Genomic DNA, 17,093 nt, shown 5'->3' on the forward strand with positions numbered 1-17,093 from the left:
TACAAAAAACTCCAGAAGTTTAATGGACGTAAAAATATTTGGGTTAAGCATGGGATGCTGTTTTGTCTCAGCATGATGCAGTAAGGTCTTTAATGGGAAATTAAAAGTGCAGCATTTCCACCACTGAGAAGCTTAATTGTTTAACTAAACAAAAATTTGTATATCAGTCATCAGATCCCACTTGTTAACATTTGATATCTGCACTATTTGCATTTATCATGGCTTGTGTAATACCTTAAATGCAAAATCTAATTACTTGTTATTCATTATTTTGTTCAAGTATAATAATGAGTTTAAAGGCACGGCCTAAATTGGATTTCCCAAAGGAGGAGTTCTATCAAGATCATCATCTTCTATACCATTCCTGTCAATCAGTCTAACAATAACTGGATGAGGAATAAACCTCTTTTCAGACGTTTGAATTTTCACTGATCAATTCATTTGCCTAATTTAACCACAAGTATCAGCACTAGTCTCTCTAAACTCTGACCTGTGTGTGTTGTAATTGACAGAAGACATTATTGCAAAAAATGTAAATGATTTTGTGTCACTTAAAAAAACGTATCAGGGCACTGATTAGGCAGGCCATTTTAAGGGGTGTCTAATTAGTGAAATTTTTCAAGTTCACTTAAATGTTTGTTCCCTAAAAATTCCCACAATGCAACGCAAAAACCAGCGAACATCGATTCTCCCTATGTTCCCTTACGTGACAATCACGTGACATGCCATCTAACCAAAATCACATTTTTTAAATTATATTTTAATGATATATTGCAACCATACCACATTTAATTAGTCACATCACAGGAAAATAAATCAAACTGAGACAAGTCTGGGAGAGAACTTAAGTGGGTGTGACACAAGTTACTGACAATACCGTAATCTTGGTAAAAAATGTGAATTAGGATTTAAGAATGTTATTATTGTTTTTTTCATAGACATTTGACCAGTTGCACATTTTCACTCATAACAATATTTTTTTAAGGATTAATATAATTAATACTTTTTAAAGAATCAGTATAATAATAACAAAGAATTATGATATCTACTGAGATTGAAACAAGATATCTAAATTTGTTAAATAATATAAATAACTTGTAGTAATGAAATAAAATACATTTACACAATGCTTGAAAATTATAGCAATTACAGAAGAAAACAAAATGTGTTTTACTCACTTTTAAATGAATCTTGTGAGCAGTTTTGACAAGAGAGGTGCCACCTTTCCTCTCTTCCTGCTGGAGTACTTTCAGTGACTCTCAGTGATTAAGGAGATGTCTTATCGCACAATACCATTGTTTTGTCCTGCCGGGCTGGCTGTCTCATTGGGACACTTAACCCTTTGTTGCTAAAAGCTTTAGGGGTCAGCACTGATTCAGTTTCCAAATCACGTAATGACAGTTTTTGTCAAAACAAGGGTACTTTAAATGGGGGCAAAAACAGACCGGTTTTCAGGTAAGAGGAAGAAAAACTTGTTTAAATGTGCCTATGTGAGAATGGCATGAGAGAAAATGAAAACTCGTTAGCGTGATGTCAGTCGACATAAGAGTGCAGCATAAACCATGCTCTCTGTCCATAGACAATATAGTAAAATGAGTGTAAATCAGTGGTTAAAGCATGGCGATAACAACGCCAAGTCATGGGTTTGATCCCAGGGGATTGCACGTAGTCAGAAACAAATGTATAGAACAGTGCAATGTTAGTCTCTTAAAAGCGTCTGCCAAATGAATAAATGTAAATGAATTAATTTTAATTAAAATCATCGTTTGTATTAATAAAAAGGTGCAAGAGTGAAAGCTGTAGAACGAACTTCCCAATTGTTTGAATGAAAAACATATCCAGTTTATTGATGATTATTTGTGTATTTGCAGGCCATCCGCTGTACTCTGGTAAACTGCACATGTGAATGTTTCCTACCTGGAAAAATCCACCTAAGGACATGTGACCAGTGCAAGCATGGATGGGTCGCTCATGGTGAGTGTGAGTCAAAATGAGTGAGAAAATTTATCATTTTTATGTATTATATATTTATTGATAGCTCATGAATGAATTTTACAGAACATTTATTTTGTGAAGTATAAAAATAAAACATAATAATAATCAAATCGTTTAAATCGAAAATACAAATAAATTCACACAAAAATGTCATTTAAAATTTTATTTTAAAAAAGTGTTTAAAAAGTATTTTCGAGGGAAACATGAAACATAATTTAAATGCACAATTCAACAAATGTTTTTTAGAAAATACTAGTCAGTGCAGGAAGGAAACGTGGAACAACTACAAGGATAATACATTATTCTATTTTTCTATATGTATATTACACAACTGTTTAAAATTTAAGGTCACTTAATTTTAATGTTTCTCGTGATCTTAAAAAAATATCAAATGGTAGGAATGGGAGAAAAAAATCGATTCACATATGAATCGTGATTCAGACTTCTAGCGATTCTAATCGATTCACAACTAAAAAAAATCGATTTTAAATGCTATAAGTAAATATAATAACGTGATGTCATCGGAACAAAAAAGGCGGAAGTCAACCGTTAGAGAGGTGCAGCACCCGGTCCAGTAAGAGAGCGCGCACACCTCACACGGAGATACAGCGGAGCATACACGAGCAGTAAGAGAAAACCATGTAGCCCCGTTGTACTAAACTTCAATATAACGAAATAAATTTCAGGGTGGTCTTTCTCTGCATCTACTCTGTGTAGTGAGCGGCAGGGAGAAACAGCGCGTTCAATTCACCATTTTGCAGCTGAATTGTCATTGAGTGCAATATAGCGTTTCCCAAAACCTGTCACTGTTTAGACTTAAGAACATGATCATACTTCTGTAAATATGCACAGTTTGTTAGGCAGCTCTCACGCGCTGCACGAAACAAATACAGTAATATTGCCAAAATCACCTCTCTTATTTGTATGATGATTTTGTCAGAGGATGTGTCAATTCGTGAAAGTGACTGCTGTGTGGCACTAATGAATCGCGTTTGTTTACAATTATGTCTGACAACAGAAATGGCAATGAGAATGGCTTTATTGGGGAGAATGGGCACTCGCTGTTGTTGTATTAAATACAATATGTGACAGTTCAAAGACTAGAAGCAAAAGCGCCAACACTAGTCTGACTCTGAGGGCAAATGCGACGTGATGACGTTTTCCGTATGCTAATTAGTATGTCAAGAATCGATTCTGAATCGAATCGTGAAACTAAGAGTCGATTCTGAATCGATCGTGTGGGACCAAACGATTCCCACAACCATCAAATGGTATATGCTTACATGTTGTAAATAACAGTAATTTAATAGATAAAAAAGGTGCCAACAAAATAATTTCTTAACGGTGTGATGAACTGGGCTTGTTTATTGTTTTATACTGTAGTATGAGGTCTACTTATGACGTTCGCATGGTTTTTACATTAAAAACATAAAAATCAATAGGCAAAGTAATAGGCTATTTTGTACCCGGTTTTTGAGGTTTTGATATGACCCAGCACCCGATATAATACCAAAACACTTCAAAACAGTCTCCATTATTCGCAAACGGTGGATAAAACCTTGAAAAATGCTATATGAGCCCGCCAAATCACAGAGATCCCGATTCAATATTTTAATATTACAAATGACTAACGTTACAGGTCCACAGGTAGTACTAACTTAATCCCGTGGGCATATCAAGCGATCTCTAACAAAGCAATAGTGACGCATAGTACAAAAATGTTTTACTCACATAGATTACTGCGCCATTCCTATTGGATTCAATATTGACGGCACAGCACTGCTTTTTAAATCTCCGCAAATCCAGCGTCGATCTGTGCGTTGTTCACGAATGAATCCTCGGAGGAATGAAACGATCAAACGCTCCATGTTTTTCCCACGTGAGCTGGAACGTCTTTAAAAATAAACTTTAATTACACATTCCTAATATCGGAATCCGAAGGAAGGTTATGCAGCGACTGTATTCTTCCACAACCAGGGATGGCACAATATTTAGCTATCTTTAACTGCATATTTGTTTATTGCTTGCTAGCTATATCCGGTTCCGTGCCAATTGTGTTACTTCAGAATTGTCATGCGCGAACCAGTGGGCAGGGCTAGAGAAGTAGTCGTTGATATTCTTTCTGTGGAGGCGGTGTTCAACCTGTCATATATAGGTGCATTCCAGAACCTGCCATTCGCTGGGCCTGGTGTCAATAACAGTTGTAATCTCAGTAACAAGGGCGTTTTCAGTTCTGACACTTACATGATGTTCATGTGAATACGATTCCCTCTTATATAGCAAAAGCTCGGGTTAAAATTGTGGTTTTAATTCATGGCATCTTTAATATTATTGATTTTATCAATATTATTAACTTGATATTAATCACACAACTTTATTATTTACAAAACTGAAGTTTTATTTAAAAATTAAACTTACTGTAGTCTGAATGATGAAGGAATGTCAACCAATAATAGCCAAATGTAAATGTGAACTCCTTTAGAAAAGCATTCCAGGGTGATACCTCAAGAAGTTCGTTGATAAAATGTTAAGACTATGTTTTTAGTAAATTGCAGGGTACAGAATTTGCAAATATGCATATTTTGTAGATACAGATGGAAAATAATCTTCTAGAGATACAATGGCCTGAAAGTAATGTTCCACGTTAAATACAATCAAAACAAGTTTAACAATATTACAGTAATTTTGCTCATAAATAATTTAAATGAATAAATACATACACAAAAAACACAATGATTTGTTATTTTCCATTTTGGGTCCAGAACAATGAAATCAGCGCTATGTGTTGAAAGATACATCTATTAATTTTCTGTCTATATTCATTAGTAATTATATGCTCATGATTTTGCCACTGTTATCATTCAATTTTGCTAATGAAATTTATGGTGAAGCTTTGAGCATTTTCATCACTTTGTATACTGTACATGTCGTCTCTTTGGAGATGCTTGTTTGCTGGCCGTTGGTGTTCCCAGCTTTTACAGAGTATGAATAACTAATTTGGTTTAATTTATGTTGCTACTATTGATTGATGACATATGGAGTCTGCTTTTTGATGTTGATTGTGTTAAATAACAAAAGATTATAAGAGTCTGAAACGTAAGGCAATAAAAATACAAATGAAAGGCAAAGAAGCGAGACTTAAAAATGGTTGAAAGCAGTGCACTTTTGTTGACACTTTTTATTTTTGTGGTGTATTAAAATGTATATTACTTATTATAAACATCAATGCATTGGCTCAGTAAATATACATTACTCTATATAACCAAGATTTTACTAATTTATTTGGAAAACTAAAAAATGTAAATCTGGAAAATCGTATTTATTCTTCTTTATTTTTATTGGCAACATTATTATCAAAAAGAGGTATTGCTATAGAGGCTCCTGGTTTTCATCTTTTTCTGTTCTTTTATTTTGTCCCTTTCTCATCAGAACAAATAAAGTAATGGTTTGGTAACGGCCAATCGATACGCTCTGACTCACGTGTTCCCTATTTTACACGTATTCATCCCCAATGCTGTTAACTCATTTATTTAATTACAAAAATCTAAAGATTTTCCTTTACACCAATAAAACAAATCCCTAACTGCAAAAAATAAAAACCATAGAAAGGTCAAAAAGTAGTTAAAGTTCTGGTGTAAATAAAACGAAAGAGAGGACAGTCACAAAGGGTGGAGTTAAAGAAGAAAAGACAGTTGGGTTCATAGAGAGACGAAAGAAACACCTGTTGGGTTGGGATGAAAGTAAAAGAGACAGGCCTAAAGGGACCATCCCATGGGGCCCTTTGACTAGTCTTAATTTCACTCTGAACTGTCAGCCACTATCCTTCCTCAACCACTCATCTTTTTACCCCATTCTGACACTGACCTCTCATTTTGTTTTGTAGTGTTGGCAGCAATTCTGACATGTAGTTCTTCATTTTTGATCATGTTCCTTTCTGGAAGGGTCTGTTGTCAGGCAATAACCTACAGTAGTCACAAAAATCTGTCCTGGACTGAGGGAAGGAAGCAAGTGTCACTAAGACATAAAGTAGAAGTAAAAGAGAGGGAGAAAAAAGCAGACAATTATATTAATTATTTTGCCATTTGAAGTATCTTTATCCAAGTGTGCTTTTACATTCCATAGAGGATGTCGAACAAGATCTTTGTTTTGAGCATGTGTGCATGTGAACAGAGTTCATAGTTCATACTGTCTGTGTGTTTTACTATTTGTCGGATCAGTGTGAATTAGTCTTCATTTTATGATTTAGTACCTCAGAACAAAGAGATTTATGCTAGATATTTAAAGCCACACTGTAAAACTTTACTGTAGTTTTGCAGCAGGTTTGCCAGTAATTAACTGTAGATTTAATTACTACTTAATAATATTGTCTTGTTTTCTAGTAAAAACATGACTATAAAACTTCTTAAATTACGATACATTTACATAACAAGAAAATTGACTTAACATATTTCGTCTTGTTTTATTAAAGAAAATGTAAGAACTATGCTCATTTTATGTTTAAAACAAAATTGTAAATTCAATCCACATTAAGTGACTGGCAAACCTACTGCAAAACTACAGCAACGTTTTACAGTGCAGCTTTAATTTAAGAATTACGGTATTTTGCTGATGATTTCATCTGTTTCGTTATTTTTAAAGGTTGTTAACTTTTTCAGTGACAGTGTTGTATTGTTAAGACGCTGAGTAAGGGACCATGTATAAAGTTCACACATTATAAACACATTTAGACATTTAAACAGGCCAAAGTGGTGAATGCAACATCTATGTGAATGAGAGTAGAGACCTTTTCTATTCCAACTGTTTTAGGCCTCTGATTTGCAAAGACGGGCTCTGCCTGACAGACAGAGAAGAATAATAACAATGAATACAGGATTTATTAAAGGTTATCTACTTCTTTTTGTAACAATAATTATATTTTTATCACTATTATTTAATGATGGAAAATGAATTAATTATTGTTAACACAAATCTGATTGTATTATGTTAAACATTTTTTAAGTATGTTTTTTTAAATATACTGTAATGCCTGAAAGGACAGGAACATGAGAATACCTTGATTACAAAACACCACCACTTTAGGGAAGGTATTATAGAACGGTTGCTGTGTTCTGTGTGGGCCTTGTGATTTATTATAATAATTATGTAATTTGAATATTTATTGATTTTTTAAATGTCACAATATAGCATTGCCTTATTTACCACAATTTTTTTTATTGCCCTGTTATTTCTTCATAATTGTACACAAATGTGACCCAGTTTGTAAAACCCCGGCTAGTCTATTTTTGGTGATTTGCTCTTTTCTATATTTAATCATCCTACATAATTTCAAGTACATTCTGTGAAAATATAACCTTGATGTCCTTATTATTGACTGTAAGACCGTGTCAAAAATGTAATCAGTGAAATTAATGGAGCGTCACATTGAATCTAAATGTGACGCTCATGATGATTATTGAGACTTTAGTCCGGTTTTCACAGACTGGGTCAAAAATAATTTTCTGGATTTTTTTTACAACACTTTGCAGTCTATAGCAGTAATTTTGTGTTTGTTTGCTTATGTGATTGTAGCTCTCGACAAGCTGAGCACACAGCATCTATACCATCCGACACAGGTGGAAATCGTGCAGTCCAATGTGGTATTTGACATCAGTAGTCTGATGCTGTACGGGACTCAGGCAGTACCTGTGAGGTTAAAAATCCTGCTGGACCGTCTGTTCAGTGTCCTTAAACAGGAAGAGGTTCTGCACATCCTCCATGGCCTGGGCTGGACGCTTAGAGACTATGTTAGAGGCTACATATTACAGGTAAATTAAAAACATTAAAACAGAAAATCCTATACAAATCATAAACACCATTCAGAAAAAACATGCACTTAATTTATCCTAAGGTGGATAAACAATAGATAAAAATTAAAATAACCCTTTCTTGAGACCCTTTCTTTAAAATAACCCGTGCTTGAATCTTTTTTTTTTTTTGTCAATATTTTCCCCTCTTAACCGTCCATGGTAGAAACAACGGGACAAAAGTACAAGGAGAAAACAAGAGATAAGAAAACTTTAGTGACTGCAGCTGATAAAAAAAGACCATAGAACCACTTTCCTGCAATCCTTCACTCTTGCTCCTTTAATTGAAATCAGACACATTTTAATATAAGGTACAGGGCTTTTGGGTTCGCAACAAAACCAAAGTGTCCCTGTATGAATTAGTTAAGAGCAACTCAACATGTGCTTGTGGTTAGCCTTGTATGTCCAACGCCAATAGCAGAGAGAGAGGTGGATGGCTTTGGTTTGGAGGCCATGCCTAAGTGGAACAACATGCTGAGCCTGAAGGCGGTTTTGAGGCCTTGTACAAGGAAATGGCTTCTGTGAGTAAATCTCTCCCTCTCACACACTTTTTCTCATATCATTTGACTGGAAAGAATTGTACAAGGCTGAAGTTTTTTATAGTTCTGTAGATATTTGTTTTGTGTGGAATGTCTGTTTGTGTCTCTCACTGCTCTGCTCTGATGTAACGCCCTAGACATTAAATATGACATGAAAAATATCAACCACTGTATCTCATGTAGTCTGAAATTTGAGAATTAAGGAATGTCTCCAAATGCAAGGTCCAACATTTTTGTGGGTTTGCAGTCAAGTAAGGACACTCGGTCTGTCAGACACTGTCGGGTTTTGGGTGTGATATTGTTCCAAGTGTTAAGTATGAAACTCAAACAAAAAGCTTTGAGCTTTGATATGAGTATTGGTTTTTAAAATAATTTCATAAGTGATACTATTCTGATATCATTTAGAGTTTGGGAGATACCGCCCCTAGTCCATTACAAAACCATTGAATTGATTCGGATCTTGACATCTATCCCATACACTTCAGAATCAACCGGAAATTCAGACGAAAATTAATTCAGCCCAATTAAAACAGAACTTCACCTCTTAGGCCAAAAACGTTGCACTTCTCCCAATGTTAGCCATGTTCCATCCAGCATCCATTCAAGGCAGGTACTGTAAGAGCTCAGATTCATAACTGACCAAACAAAAGAGCACAATCGTGGCATCAACACTAATGAATGCTCTAGTCTGCTCTCTCTCTCTCTCCCCTCCATTCCCTGGGTAAATGTTACTTATTTTCCTTTCCTTTTGTTTTCTTGTTATTTACCTGCTCACTTCTCTCTCTGCCTCCTCTGTCTGTCAGTCTGGAGACAGAGTGTTGAGTATTGTTAATCAGAGCCTTGACACATGATGTCACAACCAACGGAAGGTGCCAGCAGGAGCATGTGCGCAAGAATCTTAATTTCCGCCCTCATAAATATTTCATGTTATAAAAGAGAAGAAAAAGGCGTGGAAGAGGGAAGGAATCAGATTGAGCAAAGACTCAAAGTGATTGTGATTATGTATGCATGCACATAGCAGTGAGCTTCTGTGTTTGTGTGTACTTTCAGGAGTCCTCAAATGTCACATCTCTGAATGTAATTAAATGTCCGTTTCACTTTGTTGAAAGTGAAAGTGAGTTAAGAATATTGCATAGGAAAATGTAGATTTTTTTTCTTCACATAGGGCAGTTCTTTATGTATGATTTATCAGATAATTAGGTATTTTCGTGCGTGTGGGTGACAGATTAACAGTCAGCTAAAGAGTATCAGTTCTGATTTTTCGTTGTCAGTTAGTCACACATGTGCATTGTGTTGTGTTCTTTATTGAATGAATGTTTTTATGGGTCATTGTTAAACTCTGTGGTGGTTTATGGTTAGTCATTTTTTGCTTTTTGATTGTCTATTTCCTTTTTGTTTAATGTCAAGTCTTCTAGATAACACTGATGTCAGCACTAATACATATCTGCAACACTTTCTGTCATAAGTCAAAGACGTTACCTGTCACACTTTGCTGTTGTCCAGTTATTGTCACAGTCTGATGCATCACACACACTCTTGTGATTTCCTCTTGTCTGGCCTTTTAATTTCCCCTTTAACCATTTCTCTCTCCCTTTATCCAATTTGACCAAAATTAGGCCTTTTTGTTCTCAAAAATGTATTATTTGGCATCTGGAGCAGGTGTGTGATAACATGATGCCGTGTGTTTTTTTCCCACATTTTTAAATGTGAATTGCTGTGTTACTCACCCATGCATTGAACGAATATTACCCATGCTTATACTCTACAAACTGAAAGAAAAAAGGAAAGAAAACAAACAAACTAAATATTTTAGAAATATAATATACCTGGTCTCATTTCAAAACAAACACATTAAAACAGGTAATGTGGGAAAGGAGAAATCCATGAACAAATGAATAAAACTGAAATAAAATGATAAAAAATAAAAAATAAAGATTTACAAATCAATTTTATTAATAGATCAATTAATTGATATTTCCTTTCAGAAAATAAAATTGTTACAGTAATTGTACTTATTTATAGAGTTTCAGCTTAGTTTTCTTTGTCAGTAATTTAATTTAATTTAATAGAAATGGTTAAGTGCCATATGCTTACGGTATCACTGAAAGCTGTACCGTTTTTAAAATATATATTTTTACGGTATACTGTACTGTATACTTTAACACTATGACACTCTTTATAGATTTTATAAATACTTTATAGATGTACATAATGTTTTTTTGCAAAAATGCACAAATTTAGCATTTTTTTGTTTTGCTGCATTGTTGGTAATCACTAGGGCATTGGTTTTACTAAATAATCAAAAGAGAAGAAAACTACTGTATGCTTTGGATAAAGCGTCTGCTAAAGGATTCACTCTAAATACACGTTTGTATATTGAATGAGGCTGTGACTGAGGTTGCACAGGTAACAATTATATTCAATAAGGCAATATTTTATAATGAATAACTAGCCAATTTTATTTGATAGTCATGTAAAAACATATTTTATGTTTCATATTTAATTAGATTCCCATGTTTATAATTATACCATCAATATGCATTATACATTATACAATGTATTGTACTTAAAAAATACAGTATTATAAGCTTACTTAAGCTATAAATTTGTATTATATTACAAGGGCAAAATGTAAACAATTGCCATAAAAATTTGCTAATGCAGAAACACTGATGCAGGTATAAAAAAATCTGAGTGATCCACAGAGTGAACATGAGCTCATATGGGAGTAAAGGAGCACGCATGTGTTTGAGCGCGTTGGCTGCTGAAGTCCTGCCTGCCGGCTTTGTGTGCTTCTTTGTTCTTTTGCTTTTGTTCTGATCTATTGTCAGAGTCTTGACTGTTGATAACTCAGTGATCTTTTTGGGCCCTTCACAGGAACTTGTATGTGAGAGTGAGGGGTGAGCTAATACTGCTTCTCTAGGCTCAACGGTCATAGCAACATAAGCACCTTTCTACACATCTCCTGTTATGATGCAGGGTGATACGTGAGAAATTGAAGAAAAACCTTAGAATGCCAGCACAGACCCCCTTTCTAGTCCTTTGCCAGCACCTTCTCCTCTCCCTCATCCTTTCCCAGCTGTAAGATGTAAGCTGGAACACCAGCCTGACAGAAATGGAGACCAGATGCCTGTATTTCTCTGCTGTCACTTGGCCGCTCCCCAACAGATGGAATTCAGATCAGTCTGGGCTGTCTCTTGTTCTTTTGGAAAGAGGCAGTGAGGAGGAGTAGGGAAAGTGGAGGAAGGGTCCATGGCGGCCAACTTGTGGATTCGCCCCAGGCTGAGCGACATTCCCAGTAATGTTTTTGTCCTTGTAGAACATTCAGCTTCCGCTGACTTCCTTTAGCTCTTTTATGAGATGCAGTTTCTCTGACTCTGACAGAGATTCCAGGAGAGCCAGAAGTAAGTGCTAAGCTAAGCTAAGTGCCTTCTTTTCCCCCATCCCCTTCATTCCCCTTCCACCATGTGCTAAAACCCCCCACAGAATTCATTTACCCAGCCGCCCCTCCTTCTCCCTCAGGGACAAGCCAGGGTGTCCACACAATGAGTCTATTTTATTCAAATAAACCTGACATCTGGGTGCAGTATGCTTGGCCCATCTTGTATGGCGCAAAGGAATTTGTAGGGGGTACAACCCAACGTGCTTCAGCCAGGCACAATATGCTCCCTTCCTGATAAATTTAATGAAGGATGTCCTCTGGCCAAAAGACATGATTTGATTAAGAAAGGAGGTAACAGACCCCAGAAAACTGCAACCACAAGCAGTCTGACAGTCATTACACAGACAAAAACACATCACACAGTAGCCCTTCAGTGGCATCAGTATGCTTTACACAAGCCCTAACAGTGAAAAACCAACATAATCACTTTCGTACATGTGAATGTCGTTTATTCGTATTGTGTCATTAAGAGCAAGCTCTAGTTTTAGACGTTTAAATGTAAACATGCATACAATGCAAAAATGCCAAGGTTCTTGACATTTTTTATTTTTGCGCTTGGAACATGATTTATTTGAAATAAATGGCATTAAATGTTTAATGCAGCTACATTGAATAAGTGTACCTAACGTGTCATTAAACTAGTTTTATTTTGTTATGTGCAACTTTTTTATAGCTACTTTGTTATAGCAAACACACACAAGCACAGTAATTTGATACACTGTAGCATCAGCTGAGTTTTAGTTAAATCTAACATTTGTTGAGCACCCGTGATAATTCAGTTTAACCATATACAGCAATACTTTACTAAAGGGACGTCGTTTGGGGGGTGCAACACTAGGGCAGTGGTCAACAGGGGGCCATGGCCTACAAGGGGACCCCAGCTGACTTCCAAGGGGGCCTCAAGATGACTAATCTTATAAAATGAAACAAAATGAGCATTGGGTTACATACAAAAACTAAAAACCAAGATATTTCTTATTATTTGGCCATTTTTATAATAAATAAATGGTTTTCCAGTTAATGTCAAGCTCTAAAGTAATTTATTGGATAGAAATTATGAGTTTTTGTGAGGGGGAGCCCTTGAATATTGTTGAATACAATGGGGGCCAGTAGAGTAAAAGAAATGATACTGCATTTAGTGTTTTAGTTGATTTGATGAAGTAGGAGTTCATTCTAAATAATTATCCGAGCTATGTAAGGCATACATGTTTTTACGTGTTTGACGCTGACGCTGCACAGCAGAGTAGATTGAGTGCCGGTACTCTGTGGAATGAGTGAGCAAATTTGTGTGAGCAGTACAACAATCGCAAATTCAAATTATGTTTTTTAAATACATTCATGAGCGAAACCTCTTCAATAAGCTTACTTACTGAAATTTTGATTATAGAACTTTGATTTGTTTGAACTTTTCACTCACTTTATCTATTGCTCTGAAAGTTATGGTAGAAGAAGATGATACTTCTAGTCAGTACTCGAGTTGTAAAGAAAATCAGTGGGGATGGTGGATTGGATTTAACGTTTAGGGACAGATCATTTGTGCTGATGACAGCGCATATGGTGGGAGACCAACGGTGTACCTTTTTGATTATTGTTTAAGCACAAAGATAATTATTATATTATATTACTCTAAAACAACATGCATGCTATTGAAATATTACGTATCAGATACTCCTGTCATTGATCTTGACCAAGGCACCTCAGAATTGGAGTTGGTCCCCAGGCTGGCATGGCTACCACTGCTCCTACATAGTTAGGGTAAATACAGAGGACCAATTTTCCCACTGGGTGCAGGTGCAACTTCATACTCATGATACCTATAAATCTATTGGGAATTAATCTATTAAATGTTGAAACAAAACCTCACAAAACATTGTAAATGAACATGAATCCTCTCAAGTCAAGTCCATTTTAATTGAAGTGCAAGAACAAATGGATTAAACAAATGTGCCATTTACAAAATCTTGAAAATAATACATATAATACAAATACATAGCATCACCTGACATTTCTTAAACTTGAGGTGGCCAAACAAAAGACAAAAAAGGGGAAGCAAAATTAATAACTGATCAGTTCAATTCTGCAATGCTGCCTACCCCATTCTCCCCTAAAGTATCTCATAGAAGCTTCCAAAGAGTTTCATAATCATGTAAAAGTAACGGCTAGTAATGGCTTTCCTTGCACTTGCCATTTATATGTTGTAGAATGTTTGTCGAACGATGATAGATAGAGCGATGACATTCCACCAGATGCCGCTGATCGGACAGGACAGAGCAACTGCGGATAACGCTCATAAAAAAGATTTGTTTTTCTACTTGGGCTAGTTAAGGAGGCAGGCGTGTGTTGCTTAGGCGGCTACTGTAAAGTGCTGTGGGAAACCCTGCAGTAAGATATTCCAGGTGAAACAGAAACCAAATCTAACATTAACTTTGTGAATGTAAAGCCTAACCTGACATTAGCTAGCTAGCTGGCGTTAGCTAACAAGAAAAAAAAGCTCTAAACTAACTAACATCGTTAACTGTGTTGTTATCGCCTCTGTCCAGAGATTCCGCCTTTGGTGACATATCAAAAGTATTCCTGACTTGACTTACCTTCAGTGCTACTTCTTGCCCTCTTAAAGCCAAAGTCCCTCAGGTCAAGTTGTCCATGTCGCTTGGGCTTGGCCATGATGCTGAAATCACCAGCACCTGCGCTGCTATGTCGCTGACTGATGTGACGTCAATTTAAAACAAATCGTCGTGTCATTAGGCTTGTTGTTCGACTTGATGTGGAGCCGCAAGATCCGACAGACGGATGACATCAAAGTACCGCGAGAGCCATTCGAAAAACCATAAAATGTTTGGCTTTGAATCGCTCTCGCGGTACTTTGATGTCATCCGCCTGTCGGATCTTGCGGCGCCGCATCAAGTTAAACAAGCCTATTATGTGCACGTTCCCCTCATCCACAGTATTTTAGCCTATTCAATATTCGCAAAAATAATAGTAGTAAATTACCACTGGTAATATTTACACATTCATTGATAAAATAACAGGGGATGGGAAGGGGGATGGCCGTTTTAGAAGGGGGATGATTTTGATCACCTTTAATTCAAAGGGGTATGCCATCCCCCCTCAACTCGAGTACTGCTTGTAGTAGAGGTGTCATTTGGTTTAATTAATAATGCCCATTTAAACTGGTTTAGTCCCTGTTGTATACTACTGGTCTGATTTGATTTTACGCATGAAAATGTCATGTGCATATTTGACCAATGATTGACTGGAATAGCAGATTTGGTACTAAGGTCCCACATCTTCTAACTCGCACTGGGCCACACCCCATGCTGTAGACAGCCCTGATTTACATGAATGCATCTTGCCCCTTGTTTTTGGACCAAGTTTCTTCATTGTTACAAATAAATGAGAGTACCACTGTGGAATTGCATCTCAACAATTGAACTTAAAGATATTCTGTTAAATATTCCTACTAGTTGTAAAGACATTTGTAAAGATTTGTGTGACTGTAAAGTTATATTTAACATGCTTTCAATGTATTAGTGGCGTATTTTTCATGTCTACCCAACTGTTCATGCATAAATACCTTCCTCATCTTTGTGTTATTCACAAAAAAGAAATGGCAGGGCACACAATTACCTAAATGCTGGAATATGTTTTCAGCGACTCTCATTCTTTCTTCTTGAGCTAACCTTTGCCTCAACCTACCTCTAATCTTGTATGAGAAACTTCCATTTTAGGTAGTCAAACACTGCACAGAAATTTTGGAAATGATCCTTAACCAAACCTTTTTTGTACAACATGCCTCTTGACACCACTTTCTGTGCCAAGGCCCATCCCTTTACCTCCATCACCTCCTTACTGGAGGTCAGATGACTCCCACCGTCATCTAACCTGCTTTTTGTTATCGCTGGCTTATGCCTCATCCATGGGCTGTGCGGAGCCGCTGTGTTTCTAAAATGAATTCTTGCATATGGTTATGATTTCAGGACGTCAAGCTGGATTTGAGTTTTTAAGGCTAGTCGAGTCAGCTTCAGGCACATCAAAGGTTTGGTGCACTGAATCAAGGTGATTTCACCCACTCGATCTCCCCTTCAACCCCCACCTAAAGCAAGCTGGCCACACAAACAAATGGCCAGCTGGAGAAGAGCTCACACATTAGTTATCACAATCGCCTTTTCTTTTGTCATATTATACTTTTACTAACACAAAAGCATTGCTTTGCTCCTATCTTCTATTTTTTCCATTTTCTATAATACTGTAGCAAACAGGGCTTCAAAAGTGCTGAGCAGAACTGTACCTTACATCTTTTTAGATCCAGCTTGAAATTTCAAAGTACCTTTATGAGAGTTTATATGATTTGTTTTCAGCACAACTGAGCTAATTTATGCATTCTGTTATTTCAGCCTGCTTTTGTCACTATACACCATATGTCCCAAGTTACTCAACGGAGAAATAGATGAGGGGATGTTTTTGAAGTTGTGGGGTTATAGGCAGGTTTCAATGTCCAAAAGAATTTGAAAGTAATACTTCTTATATTGGATATAGAAACTGTTCCATTCTGTCTTATCCATGGCAGTTTGTGTAAGTCTTCAGTGATTCAGGGAGACTACTGAAAATGGGGAGCAGGTGATGTTGTAGCTTAAGTGGTAGAAAGTGGCACTAGAAATGCTACGGTCATGGGTTTGATTCCCAGGGAATACAAAATGTCACTATATATTCCTAACAAAAATGTATCTTCAATGCCTTTGGACAGAATTTTCTATCAAATACATAAATGTTAACCGAAAGTAGAATTACAATAGAGCATAAACACAGGGTGCATCTCATCTCCCTTCTTCAGTAGTCAGGGCACTGATCAGGGAGTCGACCTTTTTAAGGGCTGTCTCACTCGCAAATTCCCTCCAGTGCACTGAAATGTTCGTTCCCTAAAAGCTCCCACATTGTAACGCTAAAACCAGGGAGCATCGATGTTCCCTATATTCCCTAGTTTGACAATACAATTTTAAAGATTTAAACTTACCTTTAAGTAGGTTTTTGTGCAGGACCATGTGTGCTCAGTTCACATGTCCCCACAGAGTGTCTCACAGTTTGAGAGAGCACTGGTCCCTAGCAGTGTCATGCAGTCAAGCTTTGGATCTGGCCTTCATTAGTGAGCCCAGATTTGAGCAGTGCCTGCTGGACCCCAGTCATTGATCCTCTATGGTAGCAAGAGCAGTGAGCTCATTCAGGTCACGTCATGGTCCCCTCTGCTCTGAGCAACACTTTCTCTCTCTCTCTTTCTGT

The 17,093-nt window shown here is 36.6% G+C and overlaps 1 protein-coding gene across 4 annotated transcripts in view; it reads left to right on the forward strand.

Annotated features, from left to right (window-relative positions):
- bnc2 (basonuclin 2) overlaps positions 1 to 17,093 on the forward strand; it is a 183,774-nt gene that overhangs the window by 128,258 nt on the left and 38,423 nt on the right. For all 4 annotated transcript variants that reach the window (XM_057331242.1, XM_057331238.1, XM_057331240.1 and 1 more), the window contains exons 3-4: positions 1,872 to 1,974; positions 7,564 to 7,799. In XM_057331242.1, the coding sequence (XP_057187225.1) occupies positions 1,872 to 1,974; positions 7,564 to 7,799 (339 nt within the window). The remainder of the gene's footprint in view (positions 1 to 1,871; positions 1,975 to 7,563; positions 7,800 to 17,093) is intronic.

Source organism: Triplophysa rosa, linkage group LG4 (genome assembly GCF_024868665.1).
Source record: "Triplophysa rosa linkage group LG4, Trosa_1v2, whole genome shotgun sequence".
Lineage (NCBI taxonomy): Eukaryota > Metazoa > Chordata > Actinopteri > Cypriniformes > Nemacheilidae > Triplophysa > Triplophysa rosa.